Source organism: Trichosurus vulpecula (assembly GCF_011100635.1).
Source record: "Trichosurus vulpecula isolate mTriVul1 chromosome X unlocalized genomic scaffold, mTriVul1.pri SUPER_X_unloc_1, whole genome shotgun sequence".
Classification (NCBI taxonomy): Eukaryota; Metazoa; Chordata; class Mammalia; order Diprotodontia; family Phalangeridae; genus Trichosurus; species Trichosurus vulpecula.
The window spans coordinates 2,253,504-2,279,933 of record NW_023494377.1 but is presented as its reverse complement, the minus strand read 5'-3'; the positions used below and the strand labels follow the sequence as shown (position 1 = coordinate 2,279,933).

The following is a 26,430-nucleotide window of genomic DNA, read 5'->3' as shown; positions in this document are numbered from 1 at the left end:
CTTATTGGACTCTGGCTGCATTTCACGCCCATCGAACACTTTATGGCGGCTCAGCCAGCCAATCAGCGTTGGGCAGAAATTATTATGGCAGGTGATCGCTCCTTAATAGGTGAGGGAGGCGGGGCGGGCCGGAGAGTCTGAGCTTTGAGTCCCGCGGAGGTGCCAGAAAACTTGAGCCCTTCATCCCGTCCAGAGTTGAGCCTCCCCCAAAGCCTCCTCCTGTGGACCTCGCCCCCAGGGCCGATCGGCAGAAGCTCCCCATTCTCGCTTGGAAGCGGCGATGGCTACAGCGGCGGTGAGCCCCTAGCGCAGCTTCCCTGGGCGGAATTGGGGTGCTGGGAAGGGGATGTGGTCCGCATGGGGATGGAGATGGGGATGGGAATGGGGATGGGGTCGGGGTGGGGGCGGGTGGGGCTACACCTGTCGGCCCTTAAATGCCACCGCTTCTTGGCCCCAAGAAGCCGGACAGGCAGAGCTTTGGCCCGCGCATCAGGGAGAGAGCCTGGGTAGCCAGAGACAGAGAGAACCCGAGAGATCGAGAAAGGGGGAGAAGAGCCCCGGCGGGCGGGTGGGCAGGGGGCAGCTCTCCAACACCCTTGGAGGGGCAGGGGCGGGAGGTTATGTCTTGATTCCAGAGGGGGCAACTGCCTTGGGTTCTTGAACTTCGTGCCGAAAACGGCCCAGGGTGAGAGAGACACATGCGGCTCCGATCGCCAAATAACAAAATCTGGACTCCCGAGGCTTAGGAGAGCCTTCGAGGATATTCAGGTTGGGGAAACCGAGGCTTGGGGCGAGGAAAGGACTGACCCATCGGCACACTTAGTATCCTACACCTAGAGATGGAAGGGCCCTCAGCCCCTGACCTCCCCTCTTACAGAAGAGGAAACTGAAGCCCAGGGAGAGAAAGTGACTAGTGTGAAATCATACATAGCACCCTAGGGCTAGAGCTGGGAGGAGCCCCAAAGGCTGTCGAGTCCAACCCCTTCTTTTTACAGAAGGGGAAACTGAGGCCCTGGGAAGGGAAGGGATTTTGCCCAAGGTCACACATTGCATCATAGACCTAGAGCCGGACTGTCCCTCCGAGGCCATCAAGCCCAACACCTCCCCCCCTTCATTTTTTCATTTTCCACTGGAAGAACAGAAGGCTCAGGAATTTCTTTGTTCAAGGTCACATACAGAGGAGAAACAAGAAGCCCAGAGATGGGAAGATATTTGTCCAAGGTCGAACACTGCATCATAGCCTTGGAGCTGTCCATCCAGCCCTACCCCCTCATTTTTCATTTTACAGAGAAGAAACATGAAGCCCACTAAATAATTTGCTCAAGGTCACACAGAAAATCCTGGACCTAGAGATGGGAGAGGCCTCAGAAACCATCTAAGTAATTTACACTCAAGTTATCCTGCCTAAAGACAGCTAGATGGCCTGAAGTGGATAGACCTAGAACCAGGAACACCAGTTCAAATGGAGCCCTTACCCACCCCCCACCCCGCCCCCATATACTTACTAGTTGTGTAACTCTGGGCAAATCATTAAGCGTGTCTGTCTCAGTTTCCTCAGTTGTAAACTGAGGATAATAATAGCAACTACCTCTCAGTTGTTGTGGGGATCAAATGAGATATTAAGGGGATGCTTATTCCTTTCCCTTCGTGGAGATGAGATGAACTTGTCCCAACTTTAATAAGTGTATATGGTGATTTTTTTTCTTTTAGGATTTTAAAACCAATGCAGATCAGGCTTGTAGAGCTGCTGAAGAGTTTGTTAATGTTTACTATGAGACCATAGATAAAAGAAGAAGGGTGAGTATTATAGGCACTTAAAAAAACTGAGACCCGTTTGGCTTTACTTACAGCTTCCTCAGCTGCTTTGCATAAGTGAGTGGATATTTCTGTCCACTTTACTACCAGCTGTTTTATATTTCTTAGCCATGGATTTAGAGCTGGAATGAACATTTGAAGTCATCTTGTCCAATCCCCTCATTTGAACTGAGGCTCAGAAAAGTCAAGTCTTGCCTAGTGTCACAAGGAGTAAAAAATAATAGGCAGGATTTAAGCCTGTGACTCCAAAACAGGATAATGCTAGTGAGAGTCCACCAGGTACTAGATGTGACATTTGATCTAATGCTACCTGATTTGAACCTTTTTTTCGGAGGGGGGAAGGCAGGGCAATTGGGGTTAAGTGACTTGCCCAAGGTCCCGCAGCTAGTATGTCAAATGACTGAGGTCAGATTTGAACTCAGGTCCTGCTGACTGCAGGGCTGGTGCTCTACTCACTGTGCACCACCTAGCTGCCCCTGAACCTTTTTTTTAAAGTAACTATTGCAGGTGGTATATTAGGTGAAAACCTGGACCTGGACTCAGGAAGACCATAGTTCAAATCCAGCCTTACACACTTACTAGCTGTGTGACCCTGGACAAGTCACTTAACTTCTGCTTCCATAAAGTTCCTCATCTGTAAAATGGGCTTCATAACAGCATCTCTATCCCAGGGTAGTTGGGAGGATAAAATAGAAAATACTTGTAAAAGAGAGGTGTCAAACTCTCAAGGAGCCACAACATTCCCAAGTATGACCTGAGCCAGATTCATATGTAATTGGGAAATGTTGAACAAAAGAAATAAAAATACAATACAACCGAGATGATGTTAATTTGTGGTTTTCTAAGTTAATATGCAGCAGCAGGGATCCATTTCTATTTGAGTCTGGCACTTCTGCCATAAAGCACTTTACAGGCCTTGAAGCCTATGCAAATGTAAGCTATTCCCACCCCCCACCCCCAATATTACAGGCCATTTCTGGTTGCATTAGATAGGTATTTGATTCACAGCCCAGTTGGTTTGACCTCATATAGTTATAATCCCTAATTTTTCCCATACCAGGTTTTTTATTAAAATGTTTAAAATTTAAATGAAATTTAAAATATTTGCATTAAAAGCCTGTGCCTTTCGTTCATTAGTCACTTTCCCAAAAGGGAGAACTGAGTATTTATTCCAGTAGAATTGATGACATGGGGTGGGAAAGTGAATATTAAGTAAAGGTGGAAGATGAGTGGACCAACGTGGTGTCAGAAAGAAGGACCCAGAACAGAAATCTCTATCTATACCTTTTCCTTAGATGATGACTAGACTGTACCTTGATACAGCTACTTTGGTTTGGAATGGAAATGTTGTGAATGGACGAGATGCTCTGGGCAAATTTTTTGAGACGCTACCTGCCAGCGAGTTTCAGGTCAACGTCGTAGACTGTCAACCTGTGCATGGTAAGACCAGGGGTTTTCTTGTGCTATAAACATTTTCTTCTTGTGCTAAGCATTAGACTTTCATTAGTCAAAGCAGGTTGTTGAGGAATTTTGTATTTACTACTAGTCAATCACAGAATCTTAAAACCAGGAAAAGACCTTCCCGTCCAGTCCCATCATTTGGCAAAAGAGAAAATAGAGGCCTCACACCTGGACTATTCGAATAGCCTGGGGGAAGGGGAGGTCTGCCTCCTCAAGTCTCTCCCCACTCCAACCCATCCTCCATTCAGCCACCAAAGTTATTCCCTGAAATGCTCATCTGATCATGTCATCCCCATACTCAATAAACTTCATTGGCTCTCTGTTGCCTTCAGGAGCAAATACAGACTGCTGCATTTGACATTCGAAGCCTTTTATCACCTAGCCCCCATCCTACCTTCCCAGTCTTCTCACACCTTCCGCCACCCCTTCCCAGCACATATTGTTCAATCCAGTGACACTGGCCTCCTGGCTGTTCCACCAACAAGACACTCCATCTCTCAACTCTGGGCACTTTTTCTGGGTGTCCCTCATACCTAGAACACTTTCCTTCCTTCACTCTGACTACTGGCGCCACTTCCCAGCTTCCTTTGAGTCCCAACTAAAATCCCACCTCCTACAGGAAGCCTTTCCTAATTCCTCTTAATTCCAGTGCCCTCCCTCTCATAATTATTTCTTATTTGTCCTCTCTATAGTTTGCTTTGTATATATTTCTTTATATGCTGTGTCCCCCTTTAGACTGTAAATTCCTCTGGGGCAGAGACTGACTTTTGCCTCTTTTCAAATCCCCAGCACTTAGCCCAGTACCTAGCACATAGTAGGTGCTTAATCAGTGTTTACTGATTGCTGGTCTAGAGGCCTGGAGATCTAGGATCTCTTTGAGTCTTGACCTCTGCCCCTTAACTAGCTTTCTGAGCTGAAGCAAATCACAAAAGCTCATGAAAAGAGAGATATTTTAGGAGGAAATAAAACTTTAGAGTCATTCAATAGTCAGGTATTTGGCCTCTATGCTCTTCCATTTGCAAGTCTTTTCTCTCTATATCCTGGAATAGTTTCCTATTTGTGGTGATTCATGGGCTTAACTGACTCATGTAGTGAAATGTCAGGGTTAAATGGAACTTCAGGTGCAGGGAAAGGAAGTAGACAAATTCTCAAGCAAATACTTGCCTGCTGTGCCCTGAAAAGTCTAGACGAGAGTTACCCAGAATTGCTGAATAATATATTCAGATTTTTTAGAGTCCTTTAATGCTTCAAAAAAGTAATTTAGGCCTCGACTCAAACTGCAACAATCAATATTTCATGATCTCTTTCCCTTCTAGTTGGGCCATAAGTCTTTCTTTTCTTTTTCTGCTACTATTTCTGGGTGACTTGAGTTCCCCAGCAAAAACAGCTTGTGAGGGAGCAAAGTGAATGAGGTGTGTTAAAAACACCACGTGAAATGCAGCCTTTCTACCCTGTAGAATTTTCGACTTTACATGTTCAATCATCCATCTAGAAGGAACCGGACTTTGATATGTCTTTGAAATGCACTTGTCGCATTTAGCTTTCTGACTTTGTGGGTCGGATAATACAGACAGGATATCTATATATCATCTATGGTGATGCTGGAGTTTTTCTAGTTAGAGTAGATGGCAAGGTCAATTTAAGAAACATTTCTACTGTGTGTGGGGAATGGTGCTTGGCCCTGTGGAAGGAGGGCAGGAAGAAGAGGGGAGGGGAGGGAAGGGGAGGGGGAGAAGAGTTCATTTTTGTCCCTAAGGAGCTTAAATTCTGCTGGGGGAAGAGACCTGAGATAATTGGAGTAGGGAAAGAGTACCACCATTGAGGGAAATCAGGGAAGGCCTTGTGTGGTACCTGATCTAAAACCTCAATGAAAAGAAATATTGAGGCAGAAGTGGTAAGGAAGGGAGGATATTCCAGAATTAATATTATTACTTTTTGGAGAGGGAAGGCGGCAAAGATACTACCTTGGAAGACACAGAGATGGGGAAATAGGATGTGGGTTTAGAGAACAGCATATAGGAGAGAGTTTTGAGAGCACTCCTATAGAAACATCTCCAAGGGGAGTTTGGAGCCAGATGGTGAAGGACTTTATATGCCAGCCTGAGGAGCCCGTGCTTTGCCCTAGAGGGAATAAGGAGGCAGCAGGTGGCATTTGGGCTGGCAAATGACATGAGAGCCAACCTGTACCTTAGAAGTTGGGATTGGAAAGAAGAGAAACTATTTGGGTCCTGTTGTATCTAACTGAAAAATCTGCTTTTATGGGCATTGCCATCCTCTCCCTCTTCTTCTGCGTGTAGAGCAAGCCACTCAGAGCCAAACAACTGTCCTCGTGGTGACCTGTGGAATAGTGAAATTTGATGGGAACAAACAGCGCTATTTCAACCAGAATTTCCTCTTGACTGCCCAAGTCACACCAAACAGCACCGTGTGGAAGATCGCAAGTGACTGCTTCCGTTTTCAGGATTGGTCTAGTTAGGCCTGGCCAGAAATGGGACTCGCTTGTCTCTGGCCCAAATGCTCCAGTATTCATTCTTTAAACTGTTTATAATTCATTCGTGTTTTCCTGTTGTCCAGTTCATTTCAGAAGTGCTGTAAACCCAGGGTGCACCAGAGCTGATATGTCTTTAATAATGGTTTAACTTCCTAGTAGCCACTTTCGTGGCCACTCTTAAAAGCAGTGGAATTGTGTTTGGCTGTAACACGCCTTTTAAATACTCTGTTACTGAAATGCTGAGGGCTTACTGCTTTGTTAAAAGGGTAACTACCCCATGATAACAAACAGTATAAACCTGATCCATCACAGAAATGGAATTCTTGGAGTCCCATGGGCCCTCTCATTAGCTTAACATCTCACCATGGGATGTACAGGGTTAATAATACACAAACACTTGCCTCCTTTCAATAAACGTGAAAGTGGCCTCAACTTAGAAGTCATGTAAGTCAGGACAATCCAACAATCAGATTACTGCTGACTTTTACTAGCTGGGTTTTCATAACTACTCAGATGTTCTGGAAATGTACTTATGAAATCATGTTCAGATTGTGGTTTTTAATGAATTATAAAATTAATATTAAAAACCAGTAGAACCAAACTGTTTTTGAAACTAGATATATTTGAATAAACATTTGGTGCATAAATGTTGCAGTTTAGTAGTTATTACAAGCATTCACCAGCTTCTTTGCCCTTCCTCATCACTTTTCCTTTTGCATGGTTGTAATTAATATAGATTCTTTCTTCTGGTGGTTCTGTTTTCCCTTCGTACTGTTTCACAAAGGGTTTTTCCCCCCATTTCTTTATAGTCCTCATGTTTGTTCATCTTAATTATTAGTTGATTTAATTGTATTGTGGTATGCTGTTATATGCACATACCATAATTTATCTTAAGTATTCTCCTATGGTTGGACGTGTTGCTTCCAGTTTTTCGAAATTACAAATGATGCCATTTTAAGCATCTCTGAATGTAGCGCTCTTTTTTTCCTTTTTGATGACACTCTTAGGGTCTATTTTCCAAAACTGAATTATTGAGTCAGAGGTTATGACTTGTTTTTGTCACTTCCACTGTATACTGCCAGATGGCATTCCCAAAAGATTCGACTACTTTACATTTTCACTGGCCAAAAGGGAAGAGAGCAGAGTCTGTTTTGGAGGAGAGTTCAGCTCATAGTACCCAGGTCGTGGGAAGGTACTAGGACAAGCCCTGCCAAGGGTAGTGGGGTGATCAATCCTGCCCCTACACTTTTGCCACTTGCTTAGTACGAAAGCACTGTGTTTCAGCATGGAAATAATGCAGACATATATGTCCTTGGTTCCACTTTCATTCAATGATGCCGACAGCTAGCCAGTCCTAGCAAAGGTGACTGCCTTCAGTCGCCAAAAATGTTCCGGTTAAGTTCCTTAGGGATCCTGTCTTCTGCACCTACGGAGCTACACATCAGTGTTCAATACCACATTTGTGACCAGGGGTGTGGCCGAATTTTAATTGTTCGTCTGTTACATACTCTTCTGGAAGCAGCTAAGTGGCTCAGTGGTTAGAGCACTGGGCCTGGAGTCAGGGGGACTTGAGTTCAAATCCAGCCTCAGACACTTACTAGCTGTGTGACCCTGGGCAAGTCACTAAACCTCTGTTTGCCTTAATCCACTGGAGAAGGAAATGGCAAACCATTCCAGTATCTTTACCAAGAAAACCCCATGGACAACATTGGCGTGCTATGATCCATGGGGTCACGAACAGTCAGACACAACTGAACAACCCCCTTCTAAGATGCAATTTCTTTTTTTAATCAGTTATTTGTTGTTTATTCAGTATTTAGGGTTAGTATGACACTTGAGGAATTGATGCCATGCTGTAGAGCCCTAATGAAGGGGAGCACAAAAGTAATCAATGCATCAATAAAGAATTGCTACTGTGTGGTGTTTTGTATTCAGGAGTGTTGTCTTCTGGACCTATGGGAATCTATAGCACCTACATACAAGGCAGGTAGTTTATATACCTGTGGGGCGCTGCCTCTGCTTGACACCAACTACTGAGACTATGCAAGTCACATCCAGCATCAGATGCAAACAACAACAGGCTTTAACAAATAGTGGTCACACTATACTATTCCCCATTTCTAATTTTAGGAAAAGATTAGAGTGTGTTCACGGGTTTTACATTTCTGGTGTTCGATCACTAATCAGAGGAAAGATTTGACCTATTTGCAAAGCATGCCATACATAACCCTTCAACGACTGTCATGTTCTCTCTTGATGGCGGCACATTAAAAGGTTTTAAAATTGCATCTCCTTCTGGATTCCCCAAAGAGTGTCTGTGTTCTTCTTTAAATGGCTCTCCTCCTCTGGATTCAGGTTTACCTTCACCACATCTGAAATGCCATTCTGCCCCAAGAAACATGGGACACTAAGGAAGACATCCTCATCAATGCCATATAGGCCCTTAATCATGGTGGAAATAGGATGCATTCTCCTAAGATTTTTCACAATGCTTTCTGCCAGATCTGCCACAGACAAGCCAATGGCCCAGGAAGTATAGCCTCATAAGCACTTTCAACCACCTGTTCATGAACTTCTTTCCAATTCTCTGAATCAGCATCAGTTCCCAAAGAAGGATGAAAATTCTTCAGAGACACACCAGCAACATTCACACCACTCCACACAGGAACACTGGAGTGTCCATGTTCCCCAAGGACCCATCCATGACAACTTGAAGAATGGACACCAAGTCTCTCCCCCATTAGGTAACAGAAACGGGCAGAATCCAGATTGCAACCATTTCCAATAACACGATTTTCAGGAAAGCCACTTAGCTTCCTGGCCACATATGTCAAAATATCCACTGGATTGGAAACAATAAGTAGCTTGCAATTAGGGCTGTATTTAACAATATTGGGAATGATGAATTTAAAGATATTCACATTATGCTGGACCAAATTAAGACGACTTTCTCCCTCCTGTTGACATGCCCCAGCCGTAACAATGACCAGTTTTGAGCTTGCAGTCACACTGTAGTCTTTGCCAGAAACAATCTTTGGCGTTTTGAGGAAAAGGCTGCCATGTTGGAGATCCATCATCCCTCCCTTTAGTTTATCTTCTATTACATCAACTAGGGCAAGTTCATCAGCCAAATCCTTTGTTAAAATACTGATGGCACATGCCATGCCAACTGCACCAACCCCAACAACAGTGATCTTGTTCTGGGGAACCTGTTCTTCCTTTAGGACATTCAAAATCAGCTGATCTTTGACAGTAGATGCCATTTTGGGGGATATCTGGGGAGATATCAAGGTTGCTGGTCAGGCTGCGAAAGTTCTGAGTTAGATGTGAGACGGCTGCTCCCAGACTCGCGCCTAAGATGCAATTTCTGAATCTTGATTGGCAGGCTCCACCTTAGACTTTAGAGTCTAAACTAGGGGGTGCAGTGCAGAGAGTGCTGGGCCTGGAGTCAGGAAGACTTCCTGAGTTCAAATCTGGCCTCAGACACCTACTAGTCATGTGACCCTGGGCAAGTCACTTCTCCCAGTTTGCCTCAGTTTCCTCATCTGTAAAATGAGCCGGAGAGGGAAATGGCAAACCAATCCAGTATCTTTGCCAGGAAAACCCCAAATGGGGTCATAAAGAATTGGACATGACTGAAAAGTGACTGACTGAACTGATGAGAAGACAAGGTACTATCTTCATTCTACTTTGGGATCTTTGTGTTGACGTGTATCAGTCTTTTAATTGGCCATAGCCTTGCTTATGGCATGGTCCCCTGGCAAACAGGTCTATGTGGCCTTGGCAAAACTTCTCATGTAGGATGGGGCCCTTTCAGGAATATGCTAGTAATATTGACAAGCAAAAGTTTTACAGATGTAGACGTGTTTCTTTGGCAGGGGAGTCCCCCAAATTGGGGCTTTGCCTTTGTGGTTGCACCAGGCCCTACCAAATTTTCTTACAGGATGAAGTGGAGAATGTATTACAGACAAGTGTTTCTAGAACTCCAAAAAGGGTTTCTTAAAGCAGAGTAATGACCGATTCAAACCTTTCGTGACTTAGGGGTTAATTCAGCAATCACCTTCTGGGCCTTAATTACAGGTTCTGAATTTTAGCAAAGCATTTGACAGTTTTTCATCCTATCCTTAGGGACAAGATAAAGAGATGTAGGCAAGACGATAGTATAATTATGTGGATTTGGAGTTGGTTAAATGGACAGACCCAAAGAGTAGGGTTCAGTGTCAACTTAGACCACTAGTGGAGTGCCCCAAGCCTGTGTCCTTGGCCCTATGCTCTTTATCAATGACATGGATAATTGTATAGAGACAGAAAGCTTATTGAAATTGCAGGTGACACAAAGTTGAGAAAGATACCAACAGTGGCTGAAATAGGATTCAAAAAAGATCTTGGTAGGCTGGATCATCAAACCAAATCTAGTAAGATGGAATTTCATTGGGTTAAACACTTGGGTTCAAAAAATTAACCTCACAAGTACAGGATCAGGGAGCTGGGTCTGGACAGCAGTTTGGAAAAGAGCTAGATGTTTCAGTGCTCGGTCCAGCCAAGAAAGTTAATCCAATCTTAGGCCACATTGAGAGGCACAGTGCAAGCAATGAGAGTTAATTAATAGGTATGCTGTGCTTTCCCTTGTTTGGGTCTAATTTGGAGTATCATGCTCACTTCTGGGACCACATTTTGTGAAGGAGCTTGATGAGAAAAGAGAAGAGAGGAGGGGAGAGGAGAGCAAAGGGGAAGGGAGGGGAGGGGAGGGAAGAGGAGAGGAGAGGGGAGGGGAGGGGAAGGGAGGGGAGGAGAGGGGAAGGAAGGGGAGAGGAGGGGAGGGGAGGAGAGGGGAGGAGAGGAAAAGAATCTAGGGCTTTGTGAAAAAGTAGACCCACCAAAAAAGGAAAATAATTCTGTTGTTGTTGAGTCACTTTTAGTCATGTCTGACTCTCCATGACCCCATATAGAGTTTTCTTGGCAAAGATACTGGACTAGTTTGCCATTTCCTTTTCCAGCTCATTTTACAGATGAGGAAACTGAGGCAAACAGGGTGAAGTGACACCAGGGTGAAGGGTCACACAGCTAGTATGCATCTGGGGCCAGGTTTGAACTCAGAAAGAGTTTTCCTGACTCCAGGCCTGGCTCTCTATCCACCGTGCCACATAGCCGTTCCATTCTGTTGATTATTTGTAGGCTCTTCAGAGTCACTTTATGTCTTTTGTTCATTTGATCTTTTTCATCTTCTGTATTTTTGAGGGATGAAATAAAGGCTGTTCTATACTAGTTATTCATCTGTTACCTTGAAAGCTTATATCAAATAAGATAGTATTTATAAAGCACTTATTACAGTACCTGGCACATAGTAGGTACTCAATAAATGCTTGATCCCTTTTCCTCTTGTATGGGAAATGAATACCCCTTTCTCCCTTTTATGGAAACCTGGTCGTGAGCTGTATGTAAACTATACTGAGAGATTTCCTGGAGTAAGATCTGTGTGTGGGCAAAACAAGCCCGAGAAATAACGGTCTTTCTAATGTCGATTCTCAGATCAGACCAAGCCATGAGACCCCAGAGTTTAAGGGGCTCTTAGATATGGGCTGCCTCCATGCATAGTTTAATGAGAGGCAGTGGGTATAGTAGACAGCTAGGTGACGCTGTGGTGGATTGAGTTCTGGGTCTACAGTCAGGAGCTGAGTTCAGATATGACCTCAGAGACTTACTAGCAGTATGACCCTGGGCAAGTCACTTAACTCTGTTTGCCTCAGTTTCCTCATCTGTAAAATAAGCTGGAGAAGGAAATGGCACACCACTCCAGTATCTGGGCCAAGAAAACCCTAAGTGGGGTCACGGGAAGTTGGACACCACTGAAATGACTGAACAACAGCAAAAGTGGGTATAGTGTCTAGTGTGTACTGGAATCAAAGTAAGGAAGGCTTGGGTTCAAATACTCTAATGATACCACTGTCTATGTGACTATGTGACATTTACTTCCACTTAAGGATAAGGCAAATATAGATAAGGTTTTAGTTCTGCCTAAATTCTTCCAATAATAACTCCACTGTTCTTTCCCTTATACTTCTAGTTAATATTCACTGTTCTATCCAACTAGGTGGCACAGTGGATGGAATGCTAAGCCTAGAATTAGGAAGACCTGAGTTCAAATCTGGCCTCAGACACTTACTAGCTATATGACCTTGGGCAAGTCACTTAATTCTATTTGCCTCAGTTTCCTCATCTGTAAAATGAGCTGGAGAAGGAAATGACAAGCCACTCCAGTATCTTTGCCAAGAAACCCCCAAATGGGGTCATGAAGAGTTGGACATGACTGAAATGACTGAACAACAACAATCTGTCCTTATTCCAAGAACAGTTAGTGTGAACCAATATCTCCTCTAGGGCTCTGAACTCCCACACATCAGGATGGTTTCCTCAGTCCCACATACATCTTTCCCTTGAGTCAGGGCCCAGACTCGCTTCATGGCAGTCCTTAAGCACCAGATAAGGCTTCAAACTACAGCACTTTTTTCCTCCCTCTCTCTTTGGCATCACTGGAGAAATGACTTGTAAATGACCCTCAGTTTAGTTTATGGACTGTGCCCCTTTCAAACTGAACAGACATAAGCACAAAGTCATAAATAAGACAAGCAACAAACCTTTCCCTTGCTAGCAGCATCCATTAATTCACACAACCAAAAATCCAGAGTGAACTCTTAATTTAGATTAAATGAGAAGCCTCTGAAAAAATTTTGGCCCAATCATTTTGTCTAAGAATTTGCATGTTTTATTTCTCTGATGTATGAGTTAAAATGGCAGCTTTTCCAAGGACAGGGACATTGTTCTAAGCGCTGCCCCCCTGTCCAAGGTTCTCCCCAACTTTTCCTGAGGTGGACACTCAGTACTGACTTTACATGCAAGTTTGGGTTCCAGTAGCCACGAAGGCAGCTAGAGCAGGTGCTGTGGAGTGTTTTGAGCTTGGTCAGATATTAGAGACGCCAAGATCACCTACTCGATGGCCTGGGGGCCATTGCCGGTCATCCCGATTTTTGTCTTGCCACCAGACTTAGGTGACTCTGGAAGAGAGAGTGAGGCTGATGACTTTGTGCATCCCTGCCTCACTTAAATCCAATTCACCCGCAAGTCAAGACATCCCCTTGAGTCATTGGTCCTCCTCTAAAATGATGGACGAGCACCTGCGCAGTGGAGGTACTGTTCCCAAGGCTCACTGACCAACTCACTGGAGCCCAAGTCCCTCTCTGCCCTCAGAGCAGAGGACCTGGGCTTTTTCTTGGGCAGAGAAGCATCTGGAGCCTCATTTCCTACTGCTGAGGATCCCATGATCTGAGGTCAGTCATTCTCAGGAAGGAGGGTATTCTGGCCAACTTTGGTCAAACAGTCTGAAAATGACCAGGAGGATCTCTTGAGCAAGAGGTTGAACATTTGCGGGGTGGGGTGGGAGAAGGGAGGATGAGGAAGGAATCTTTGTGATCTTGTGATCATTTACCCCTTTACTATGGAGGAGCTACTGCTTTTAAGATCAGTTACTCCCTTAGGCCTTTCTGTCTCTAACCACAGAGCAGCCTGATAGACAAAACTGGGTTAAACACACCAAGCTTATTATCCCTTTTAGCCAGTTGGGAGTCTCTGGACAGAGGGCTGTGGGATCCATGATATTCCCAAGGGGGCTGGGAGCAATTAAGCTCCTAGACTGAGCCACTAAACCCAAGAGATCTGCTGCCAACATTAAGAAGAGGGCAAGGAAACCTTACTGGGCATCCCTGCTCATGGGATGAGATGCAGCCTCCCTTGTCATCATTGATCCCTTGCCGAATCACCAGTGTTCTGGTAGTGGCTGAAATTGGCTTAGCCTCAGTGTGAATACATGATTTAAAACTGCAAAAGGAAGGCTTTAAACTGGTGTGATATGAGGCTTCCCACATGTAATACCCAAGCTGGTGGGCCACCAGCTCAGCCACAGACATGCACACATCCTCCTTACGATGTGTGACACACTCTGTCTTTCTCTCAAATGGGCATATTCAGTGAGCCCAACCAGAAGTCAGCAAGGTTGGGGCAGATCTCCTCCCAAAAACTTCCCAGGAGGGTTGAAAAGGGACCTCACCACAGGCCATGGGAGTCTTTGAAAGAGAAGCTGTCTCATGGATGTCTTATGGTAGCTTTTTCTGGAGTATAGAAATTTGAGTCCCAAAGAAAAATACTGATGTTAATAATGTACTCTGTGACGTCAAGCTAGTGTCCTTTCTAATATATCACACTGCCTTAAGGACAATATTCCTGTCCTGTCTGCTCCCTCACACCTCCCTACCCTGCCCTTTCCTCCCCTCCTCCCCTCTTCCCTGCCCTCCCCTCCTCTTCTCTTGAATTCCCCTCAGAATGGAAATGAATTTGGGGTTATCCACAGAACACTAACCTTCTAGTGAATCCCTACAGGATCCTACAAAGTTCCCCCTAAAATTCATAATGTCACTCTATGGTTTGGACTCCCTCCCCCCTGCTTTTGGACTGCCATAGAGACAATTCCCTCCTTTCCCATCAGACCTACATTGTCTACATAACTCATTGAAATAGCAGGATAAGGGGATATATGCCCTTTGACTCAGTGATACCACTACTAGGCCTAAACCCCAAACAGATCAAAGAAAGAGGAAAAGTACTCATATCTACAAAAATATTTATATCTGTTCTTTTTTTGTGGTGGTAAAGAACTGGAATCTAAGAGAGAAGGGTGACCATCATGTGCGGAATGGATGAACGAATTATATGAATGTAACAGAATATCATCTCATTATACGAATTGATGAAAGGAATGGTTTCGGAGAAACCTGGAAAGACCTCTGTGAACTTATGAAGAGTTAAGTGAACAAAACCAGGAGACAATTTATACAACAACAACATTGTAAGGACAAACAATTTTGGAAGACCAAAGAGCTCTAATCGACACAACCATCAACCACAATTCCAAAGGACCGATGATGAAGAATACTCCCCACCTCCTGAGACAGTCCACCTGATGGACTTCAGGCAGAGCGAGACTTATATTCTTCCATGGCCAGTGTGGGAATTTGTCTTTTCTTGACTATGAATATTTCTTACAAGGGTTTCATTTTTGCTTTTTTTTTCCTCAATAGCAGGGGGAAGTGAGAAAAGAGGAAAAAATGCTTATTAGTTTTAAAAAAATTTAAACAGATATTCCATGATTGTTCCAGTAGCTGCGAAGTCCACTATCTGGTCCCTGGTCTTTGAGTTGTGCTCAGAAAAGAGAAGGCAATGGTGTCTGGGAAATATCCACTCAGGCTGGGTGAGTTAGCAAGTCTGCTTAAGCTGAAAGGCAATCATGAGTGGCTGGAGGTTTGGGAGGAGGTAGGGGGACAGGGGTGGGGCAAAGTTGGTTAAACTACCACCAGTGCTTACTGCGTTCTTAAACTCTATCTGAAAGAAGGGTAGAAAGGGTGAAAAATTAGTAAAAGCTGTCTGTAGGCTCTTTTCTTTTTTAAAATTTTTTTAAGTTTTCAACATTCACTTTTTTTAAAAGTTTTTTTATTTGATATTTTTAGTTTTCAACATTGATTTCCACAAGATTTTGAGTTACAAATTTTCTCCACATTTCTACCCTCCCACGCACCCCAAGATGGCATATATTCTGATTGCCCCTTTCCCCAGTCTGCCCTCCCTTCTGTCACCCCACTCCCCGCCGCCCTCATCCCCTTTCCCCTTGCTTTCTTGTAGGGCAAGATAGATTTCATACCCCATTGCCTGTATATCTTATTTCCCAGTTGCATGTAAAAAAACTTTTTTTGAGCATTTGTTTTTAGAATTTTGAATTCCAAATTCTCTCCCTTCTTCCCTCCCCACCCACCCTCTTTGAGAAGGCAAGCAATTCAACATAGGCCACACATGTATTATTATGCAAAACACTTCCATAATAGTCATGTTGTGAAAGACTAACTGTATTTCCCTCCATCCTATCCTGTCCCACTTTATTCAATTTTCTCCCTTGACCCTGTCCCTTTTCAAAAGTTTTTGCTTTTGATTATCTCCTCCCCCAATCTGCGCTCCCTTCTATCATTCCCCCACTCTTATCCCCTTACCCTCCTACTTTCCTGTAGGGTAAGGCACCCAATTGAGTGTGTATGTTATTCCCTCCTTAAGTCAAATCCAATGAGAGCAGGATTCACTCATTCCCTTTCACCTGCCCACTCTTCCCTTCCAATAGAACTGCTTTTTCTTGCCACTTTTATGTGAGATAATTTACCCCATTCTATCTCTCCCTTTCTCCTTCTCCCAATATATTCCTCTCTCACCCCAAGATATCATCCCTTCATATTCAACTCACCCTGTGCCCTCTGTGTATATATGTGTGTGTGTGTGTGTGTGTGTGTGTGTGTGTGTGTGTGTGTATGTATATTCCCTTCAGCTACCCTAATACTGAGGTCTCATGAATCATACACGTCATCTTTCCATGTTGCTATAAATATTTTTGTACATGTAAGTCCTTTTAGGATTACAGGCTCTTCTCTAGGCCAGCAGAGAGATGGCTCCTCTCCCAAGAGACTATTCTCCTAAGAGTCTAAGCCAACCAGTTCATCTTTTTGAGCCTTCACCTCAAAGTCATTGAAACCCATTTCCTTAGGAGGCACCAAGTGGCAGCTCTAAACTAAGCAATTCATCTTGGGACAGCCCCAGTCATGGTCGCCCTTTGTCCTTTCAAAGAGGAGCCAGTGGTGCCAACAGGTAAGTCTACCTACTATTAGACATTGTAATCAGAAGTTCAGAACAAAGCCTCACCATTCTGCAAATTCATCAGTTGGTCTCCCTGCCTTGTCTCTCTCTACTCCAATCCATCCTCCATTCAGCTACCAGAGTGATTTTCCTACAATGCAGGTCTGACCATGTCAGTAAATAAACTCTAATGGCTCCCACTCAAGAAACACTAATGGCTCCCTATTTCCTCTAGGATCAAATATAAACTCCTCTAATGGGAATTTAAAGCTCTTCAGAACATGGCCCCTTCCACTTCTCCAGTCTTCTTACATATTACTGCCCTCTTTGAACACTATTGTCCAGCCATTCTGACCTGCCTGTTGCTCCTCACGCATCACACTCTATCTCCCATTTCCATGCCTTCTCATTCGCTGTCCCCCATGCCTAGAATTCTGTCCCTCCTCACCTCCACCTCTCAGAATAACTGGATTCCTTCAAAACTCAGCTCTAGTACCACATTTTTGCAAGTGACTGTTCCCTGTTCTCCCGCATGCTAAAGCCTTCTCCTCTAAGGTTACTTTCCATCCCTTCTGGATATATTTTTGTATGGACTTATTTCCATACACATTGTTTCTCCCATTAGAGTGTAAGCCCCTTGAGGGCACGGGATCTTTTTCTTTGTATACCATGGCTAGTCTATATTCCAAAGAGTTGAAAGAAAGAGGAAAAGGTCCTATATGTACAAAAATACCTATAGCATTTTTTGTAGTGGCAAAGACCTGGAAACTAAGGGCATGGCTCTCAATTGAGGAACAGCTAAATGTATGTGAATTATGGCATATAGATGCAATGAAATACTATTGTACTGTAAGAAATGATGAAAAAGAAACCTGGGAAGACTTGTATAAACTAATACAAAGTGAAGTGAGCAGAATCAGGAAAGCAATTTAAACTATAATAACATTGTAAAAATTAACAACTTTGGAAGACCTAAGAACTCTGATTAACACAATGACCAACTATGATCCTAGAAGCTCAATGATGTTACTCACCTCTTGAGACAGAGAAGTGATGAATATAAGGTGCAGACTGAGATCCATTTTTGAACATGGAAATGTGGCCTATCTATACCTGAAAAGCTTAGAGAGCCATAGATTTAGGTTGAAAGGGACCTCAGAGATTTCCCTGATCCAATCGTCTATCTCCCCCTCCCTTTTTTTCTAAACATATGAGTAAAGTAATAAAGTTAAGTGATTTAGGGTCAAATAGTAAGCAGTAAAGGGAGGACTGAATTTGAACACAGGTCCTCTCACTCCAAATCCAGTGTTCTTTACAATATACACCACTTGCCTTGCTACCATTTTTTTTTTACTTATAGCTTTATCTTTTCTCTTACCCAAGCTTCCCACTATCATTCAGTAGAAAGAATAAGGAATAATGTCCCAGTATTGGGTTGTAGGTATTTTCTGCTACCTCTTAGAAAAGTGCCTTATTTGTTAATAAGGCAGTTATAGCAGAGATAATATAAGACAAAGAGCTATTCCTCAACAGATGAATGGTCAAAGGTTGTGAACAAACAAGTATCAAAAGAATTACAAACTATTAACAACCATATGAAAGATTGTATGAAATCACTAATAATAAGAGAAATGCACATCAAAACAACTCCTACCTCACACCCAGCAAATTGGCAAAAATGACAAAAAATGAGAACAATCAATGTTGGAGGTGCTGTGGAAAGACAGGCATACTACTACACTGTTTGAAAAATTTTTCACTTCCAAATTCTCTTCTTTTGTAAATTCCCTCCCCCACCCATTGAGAAGGCGAGAAATACAATTATACATTATACATATGAAGTTATGTAAAACATATTTCTGTATTAGCCATATTCTGAAAAAAGCAAGAAAAATAAATAAAGGAAATAATATGCTTCAATTTGCACTCTGAGCCTATCTGTTCTCTATCTGGAGTTGGATAGCATTTTACATTATGAGTCGTTTAGAATTATGGTGGATCATTGTGTTTGATCATGGTTACTAAATTTTTCATGGTTGATTATTTTTATAATGTTGCTATTACCGTGTAACTACTATGCTGTTGATCTGTAAATTGGTCCATCCATTCTGGAAAGCAACTTGGGATTAAGCTAAAAAAGTGACTAAGATATTCATATGTTTAGACCCAGCAATCCCAGGGAAGTCAAAATCAGAACAGGTCCCATCTACAGCAAAATGGATATTTTTCCGTAGCTGTAGTTTTGTGGTAGGAAAGAACTAAAAACAAAATAGATGCCCATTAATTGGAGAATGGCTAAATGTAGTACATGAATATAATGGCAGCAAGAAACAGTGATGAGGAAGAATTCAGTGAATTATGGAAAGACTTTTATGAACTGATTTAGAGAGTGAAGTCAACAAAACCAGGCAAACGATATCCACAATGACTACAGTAATACACACGGAAAGAACATCATCAGCATCCAAGACAGAGAAATATCTAGTTATAATGACCAGGCTTGGCCACAGAGAAGAGGTGAGAAAATACACCTCCCCACTTCCCTTGCAAAGGTGGGGGACTACAGCTAGGGAGCAATGCATGCGCTGTCAGACTCAGTGTCTGTCTGTATTGGTTACTTTGGCTGATCTGCTTTTTTTCTCTTCTATTCTGTTACAAGAGATGGCTTGGTGGGTAGGTCAAAGGGAGGGTTATATCCGAAAATGAAAGTGACACAATAACAAAAGACAGAACTAAAATCTATTTTGAAACATGGTAAGCAGTGTGTATTCAAATGGTCAGGTCACTTCGAATGACTTCCCTCTCCCTCCCTTCCTCCCTCCTTCCCTTAGAATGTGACTCTTCAAGGCTCTTTGATTTCAGCATAGGCTGATAATGTCATAGGCGGCCCCTAAATTCACATAGTAATCAGCAGCAACAGAAGTGACTTCTGTGTTTTCTATGGAGACGTTCTGGTAATCTAACAGGTCTTTTCCTTGAATTTTGAAGTTGAATTATTTAAAGAGAGGCATCAAGGACTAATGGTTGGAGATCTGGCCAGAGAGTCGGGAAAACCTGGGTTCAATCCTGCCTTGGCTAAACAGTGACTGTGTGACCCTGGGCAAGTCATTAGCCTCTAAAGCAGCTCTCTAGGAATAGAGAGAAGTGCCAAACTGCTTTGGTAGAGGAAGCATCCCCACTCAGGAATACCTGACACCTATGAAATACCGAGTCCAGATCGAGTTGTTTAAATGTCACAGTGATTCACCCACTGGGTGGGGGGAAGCTGCTTTCATATGACAGATGGTCTTTATTATAGAGTTAGTTATTTTCTACAAGACAGTTGTTTGTATAAAATAAAATGGAGAAAAGCAGGTTAGTAAGCCTATAGACCTCAAATGAACAGATGGATTTATCTCGAAACTTTTCAATGTGTGGAAACCAGTTTTGTTCATCTCTAAATGTCTTTTCCCCATCCTGGATCACTTCCTTGTCCTGGCAGAAGGGCTTGCCTAGCTCAGTGAAACTACGAGCTGTGCCATGCAAGGTTGAGTTACCCAGCATGGACAGGTCATAGTGGAGAGCTCTGATAAAAGATGATCCACTGGAGAAGGAAATGGCAAAACAGTCCAGCATCTTTGGCAAGAAAAAGTATTAAATGATAAATTATTAAAGTGATAAGTATTAAATGTATTTAAATGACAGTATTAAACAGTACTAAAGGGGCAGCTAGGTGGCGCAGTGAGTAAAGCACCAGCCCCGGAGTCAGGAGGACCTGAGTTCAGATCCGACCTCAGACACTTGACACACTTAGTAGCTGTGTGACCTTGGGCAAGTCACTTAACCCCAATTGCCCTGCCTACCCCCCTACAAAAAAAACAAAAAAAAAATAAACAGTACTAAAATGATAAAGGAGATAACATCAGAAGATGGGCCCCTCCATGTCAGAAAGTGGCCAAGACCCTACTGGGAAGTGCAGAGGACAACTACTAGCAGCCCTGGAAAGAATGAAGAGTCTGGGCCAAAGCCAAAAGGAAGCTCAGCCGCCGATGCTTCTAGTGACCAAAGGAAAGGATGATGCTATAAAGACCAAAGATGCATAGGAACCTGGAATGTGAGATCTATGAACCAAGGTAAGTTGAATGTGGCCAAAAAGGAGATGAGAAAATTAAATATCAACACATTGGGCGTCAGTGAACTTAAATGGATGGGAATGGGTGAGTTTAATTCAGGTGATGAATACATATAATACTATGGTCAAGAATCCTTGATGTAATGAAATAGTCCTTATAATCAATGAAAGGGTAAGAAAAGCAGTACTGGAATATAACCTCAAAATTGACTGAATAATATCTGCTTGAATCCAAGGCAAACCATTCAACATCATTGTAATACAAGTCTATGTTCTAAAAACGAATCCTGACAGTTCTATGAAAACTTACATCATCTTCTAGAAATAATGAACAAACAAAAGAAAGTAGAAAATCGAAAGATAATTGGAATAACAGGTAGGTTTGGCCTTGGAGTACTAATAGAGTTTTGTCCAGATAACTCACTGGTAATAGCAAACATTCTTTTTTCAATAATCCAAAAGATGATTCTACACATGGACATCACCAGATGATCTACAGGATGTCCTTAAAGTCTGGACACATAGGCAAAAACGCATATTTTGAAATATTTGGAATATTAACAGACTTAGCCCCCTTGACTTCTTTTTCTGGGGTATGCTAAAGGATAAGGTGCACTCAATGAAAATCACAGATGCAACACACTTGATTGAATGCATAAAGAGCCGAATGTGTTCAAATTGATGGCAATGTGGAGTTAATGCATCAAGTTCACATGAATCTTGCAAAGCGCATCAACCTTTGTATCACAAATGACGGAAATCATACTGAAGATGTTATTTGTTTATATTCCGATTTAATAAAATGTTGTTGAAAATTTCATTCATTTCATTTCTTGAAAATATGCAGTTTTGCCTATGTGTCCAGACTTTAGGAACACCCTGTAGTCCAGCCCCTTCATTTCACAAATAAGGAAACTGAGGTTCAGAGAAATTAGGTGAGTTACCCAAACTCACACATAAGAACTAGAGCTAAAAAAACATCACAGAGGTCATCTAGTCCAATGCCTTCCTTTTAAAGATGGACAAACTGAGGTCCACAAAGATTGTCACCTTCTCGAGGTCACACAGGTGTTGAGTGGCACAGTCAGGATTCAAACACAAGTCCTCTCAGCCCAGATCCAGCACTCATAGGATCAAACATTTAGAGCTAGAAATGACTTTAGGGGCCATCTTCTTCTTACAGATAAGGAAATAGGCCCCCCAAGTAAGAATACCTTACCAAATATCACTTTGGCAGTGACAGGGTCAAGATTTGAACTCATGTCCTCAGACTGCAAAGCCAGCACTCTTTACACAATACCACTTGCAATTCGATTCAACAAATATGTGACATGCCCATAACTGTCCAAACTGGATACACAAAGATTAAGAAAAGGAACAGTCCCTACCCAAGGCAGCTTGTATGCTGCATGAAGAGAGATAAAAGCAAGTTTATTGGGGAGGGAGAATGCTATAACATTGAGTGACTCCATAGAGGAGGCAGAAGAGAGGAAAGAGTATATATCAGGGATGGGGAACCTGCGGCCTTGAGGCCCTTTAGGTCCTCAAGTGCAGCCCTTTGACTGAATCCCAACTTCACAGAACAAATCCCCTTAATAAAAGGATTTGTTCTGTAAAACTTGGACTCCCTCAAAAGGCTGCACCCAAAGACCTAGAAGGCCACATGTGGCCTCAAGGCTGCAGCTTCCCCACCCTTGGCATACTGATGATGGAGGAGGGGAAGGATATCGGGTGAGAGCCTCTGTGAGTGTATGGAGACAGAGGTGGAATGCTAGCTTTGAGAGAGAGTTAGTAAACAACTGTGGGACACAAAGTACATCAAACAGAATAATAAATAACAAGCCTGGAAAGAGGTGGGAGGACTTTAAATGCTTCAGACCTCAGAGGGCTTCAAATGCCTGGCCGAGGAGCTCATAATTTAATCTAGATTCAATATGCAAAAATCTGGAGGTTTGGGAGCAGAGGGATGACATGGCTGGGTCTGGACTTTTGGAAGAGGATTTTGGCAGACTGGACAGAGGGGAGAGACAAAAGGCAGGGAAACCAAGGTAGTTGAAACGGGGCGGGCAGAGAAGGAACAAGGGCCTAAAAGAGGGTTTTGGCCCTGTATGTTGGAGACAAGGGGGATGCTCTGGTTGAATGTTCTTTTATTCCCTAGAGAACAGCAGATAAGTCCATTTTTCCACTCCTCAGGAAATACTGATCGAGTGGTTGAAGCACATGGGAAGATGGGGGTATGGGGAGAGCCGAAGTCCCAAAAAGAGGCCTCCTGGGGAGCTGGCTTTGGCCCCAATGGCAGATACTGAATGCTGCTCAGGCTGCGTTGCTGGTTTGGGTCGGCTTTTAAGCAGCCACAAGGAAAGGTGGCCAAGATGAGGATAGCCTAGCCCTACCCTTTCCTGGTTGGGGCATCTGCACATGACTGCCAATGATTGAAATGAAATGTTGCGCCATTTCTGAATTATGTCTTTCAGATACAATCGCTCTGATGTGTTTCATTTCAAGATCTGTCAGAAAAAAAAACAGCCTGAGCTTCCCTCATTAAGAAACCACTCGGTGAGAGAGTTATTTCCTTTTTGCAAAATATGTCGATATCTTTTGTTTTTACATCCCGTACATTTCCAAATCTGGCCCTCCCCTCTCTCACCCCCAGAGAGCTATCCCTTGTAACAAAGCAGAAAAGAGAAAGGTAAAGAGATAAAAAGCACTTCAGAAAAGCAGAGTCTGACAGTATATGCAATGTTCCATACTCTTAGTCCTTCTGTATCTCTGCAAAGAAAAGAGGGAGGGGAAGGCGTTCATTGCTCATCACACTTCCAAAGACTTCATTTCTCTTCCTTAGCCACCTGCAATACCTGCTCCCGAGGACTTTGTTTCCTACTTTCCTGAGAACATGGAGGCTCTTTGTTGTGACCTCCCTCTTCTCCTCAACTTGACACCTCGAATTCCCTCAACATCATTCCCATGCTCCCCCCTTTGCTCCATCCTTCTCCTTGCCAAGTCCAAGCCCTTGATCTGTGCCCCTGATGCCCACCCCTCCCCCCTTCTCCAGGAGCTTGTCCCTTGGATCATCTCTCCCCTCTCCCTTTCCAGGCTTCAGTCTCTGTTTTCTCACTGGCTCCTTCTCTTCTACCTACAGACATGCCCAGATCAGAGGATCAATCGATCAATATTTATGAAGCACCTACTAGATATGTAAAGTTGGAAAAGACCTTAAGGGCTATCAAGTCCACTCCTCTCATCTTACAGATGAGGAAACTGAGGCCAGCAGAGGTAAAATGACTTGCCCAGTGACACAACTAGTATCCGAGGAAGGATAGAAACCCAGGACTTCTTGACTTGAAGTCCGCCACTCTATTCCCTACACCACGTAGGCTCTACCTGAAAAACTGTCACTTGACCCTACCATTCCCTTGAGCTATGGAAAAGTCCTTGGGGCTATCTAGTCCAACCAGTGCATCCATGAAAGGAATCCCCACCATACTATATAATAAATGGCCATCCAGTCTCTGCTTAAGGACCTCCAAGGTGGGGGAGCCCACCTCCTCTCTCAGCGTAGCCCATCCACTTTGCGATAGCTCTAACTAATTGGGAGGAAGTTCTTCCTGACATTAAGCTGAGATGTATTCCTTTGCACCTTCTCCCCATTGCTCCTGGTTTAATTCCCTGGGCCAAAACAGAACAAGGCTAATCTCTCTTCCACAAGGCTAATCTCTCTTCAACAGTGACAGCTATCCTATTCCTCCCCACCCTGTGAGTTTTCTTTTCTCCAAGCTAAACATACCCAGTTCTTTAAACTGATTCTTTTGTGATGTGGATTCACCATCATGACTGAGGCAGTAGGTGGCGCTGCAGTGGATACAGCATTGAACTTGGAGTCAGGAAAATCTGAGTTCAAATTCAGTCTCTGACACTTACTTGTGTGGCCCTGGGTAAGCTGCAAACTCTGTCTCAGTTTCCTTATGTGTAAAATAGGGATATATAATAGCATCTACCTCCCAGGGGAGTTGTGAGAATAAAACGAGAGAATATTTGTAAAGCATTTAGCCCAGTGCTTGGCACATAATAATCACCTAATAAATGCTTGTTCCCTTACTTCCTTTTTTCTTTCTTCTATACATTACCAGTGTCTTTTTAAAACAGTGGCGCCCAGAAATGAACACAATACTCCAGTTGTGGTCCCACCAGGGAAAAATACAGAGGGATTCTTACCTCCCTATTTCTGGAAGCTCTGCCTTGTCTTAATGTAGCCCAAGATCACATTATCATTTTCGGTTTTCATACCACACTGCTGTCTCATGTTGAGCTTGAGGTCTACTAAAACTCCCACATCTTTTTTCAGAACAACTGCTATAGAACCATACTCCTCCATCTGATACTCATGAAGTTGATTTTTTATACCAACTGAAAGACTTGACATTTATCCCTATGGAATTTCATCGTATTCTATTTGGCCTCTTTTTCTGGCTGTCAAGATCTTTTTGGATCCTGATTCTTCCATCCAGTGTATTAACTTTCACTCCCAGCTTTGAGATCTGCAAATTTGATGAGTCTTCATGCTAACCAAGGGGATTACTCTCAGGGGAGAAAAAAGTCAGGTGTTCAGAGAACCATAACCACCCCCCTTTGTGAGACACCTTCTCCAATCCTTCCCACTGCTCACTCATCAAACCATTTCAATAGTCAGATGAGCCCTTCAGGAGCTCTGACTCTGGTACCCCTTTCACAAACACTCCAGTGGGCATCCTGACAAGCAGCAAAGCTTTTCTCCTTTTGAGTCTGAGCTAACGGTAGTGTCATTGGCAGGCAAAATACTCAGGAAAGGGAATCCATTTGGGGGAAGATGCTGCTACCATGTTTCAAACATGGTGAGTTTGACACAAAGGTGGAAAACGCAAGCGGACACATTCTGTAGGCAGGCAGAAACAAAAGATTGGACTATTGGAAGTTGATGTGGGCCAAAGATTTGGGGAACTATCCATACTGAGGTGGTGGTTGAAGTCATGAGGCAGGCAGAAACAAAAGGTTGGACTATTAGAAGCTGGTGTGGGCCAAAGATTTGGGGAACTATCTATACCGAGGTGGTAGCTGAAGCCTTGAGGGAGTGAGTGTGTAAGGAAAAAAGGCCTTGAGGGAGTCTCACAGTTGAGGGAATGTGGGATTAGAAGAAGAATCACTAGCAAAGGATACGGAAAATCCATTGATTGGACAGATGAAAGTTAAACCAGGATAATGTCAAGTCACAGAACCCAGAAAGATGAGAGCTTTGAGAAGCAGCAGGAAGACCTATGGGGAACAATATTGTAAATGCTAATCCAAAAAGTCAACTCCAGTGAATACCGAGAAAAGGCCAGTAGATTTGCCTAAGGTCACTGATGACCTTAAAAAAAAGTTCCAAGAGAGTATTGACCTTGGGCAGGTCATTTCCACCCAACTCCATTTCCAGGCCCTAGCTTCCTCTTTCATAAAGTGAAAAGGTTAGGCTAGGGGGCCTCAAAGGTCCTTTCCAGCCCTAGATACCAAATTCTATGTGTGACCTTGGTCAGAGAACTTAGCCTCCCTGGGCCTCAGTTTCCCTCTCTATAAAAATGAGGAGTCAGACTCGATGGCCTCTGAGGGCCCTGCCTGCCCTTTATAGATCTGAGGATCTATAAAATTTACTATCACTGTCACAAGATTGTTGTAATGTGCAAATGAGAAAATACAGTTACCCCTTTGACAGCATGACTTTCTCCACCGCAGTTTTGATATATCGCTGTTTCTATATATCCTGGGTCAGCATAAGAAATTCAATTGGAATTTTGAGGGAGTTTTGCAGAAGCCACAGATGACA

At 43.3% G+C, this 26,430-nt stretch overlaps 1 protein-coding gene and 1 pseudogene across 1 annotated transcript; one reads left to right on the top strand and one right to left on the bottom strand.

The window, feature by feature from the left end:
• The first annotated feature begins 280 nt into the window (after positions 1-280).
• On the top strand, positions 281-5,797 carry NXT2 (nuclear transport factor 2 like export factor 2). Its single transcript, XM_036740462.1, has 4 exons — positions 281-295; positions 1,711-1,797; positions 3,111-3,255; positions 5,574-5,797. The coding sequence occupies exons 1-4, from the start codon at positions 281-283 to the stop codon at positions 5,750-5,752; spliced, it is 426 nt and encodes a 141-aa protein (XP_036596357.1). The 3' UTR covers positions 5,753-5,797.
• Positions 5,798-8,044: 2,247 nt separating this feature from the next.
• LOC118833069 lies at positions 8,045-9,039 on the bottom strand (annotated as a pseudogene).
• Between the last annotated feature and the right edge of the window lie 17,391 nt (positions 9,040-26,430).

Bases quoted from the DNA above. Each gene is read 5' to 3' on its own strand.
- NXT2 (XM_036740462.1), top strand. The intron at 1,798-3,110 runs GTGAGTATTATA...CCTTTTCCTTAG, and splicing joins CCATAGATAAAAGAAGAAGG to ATGATGACTAGACTGTACCT. The intron at 3,256-5,573 runs GTAAGACCAGGG...TTCTGCGTGTAG, and splicing joins AGACTGTCAACCTGTGCATG to AGCAAGCCACTCAGAGCCAA.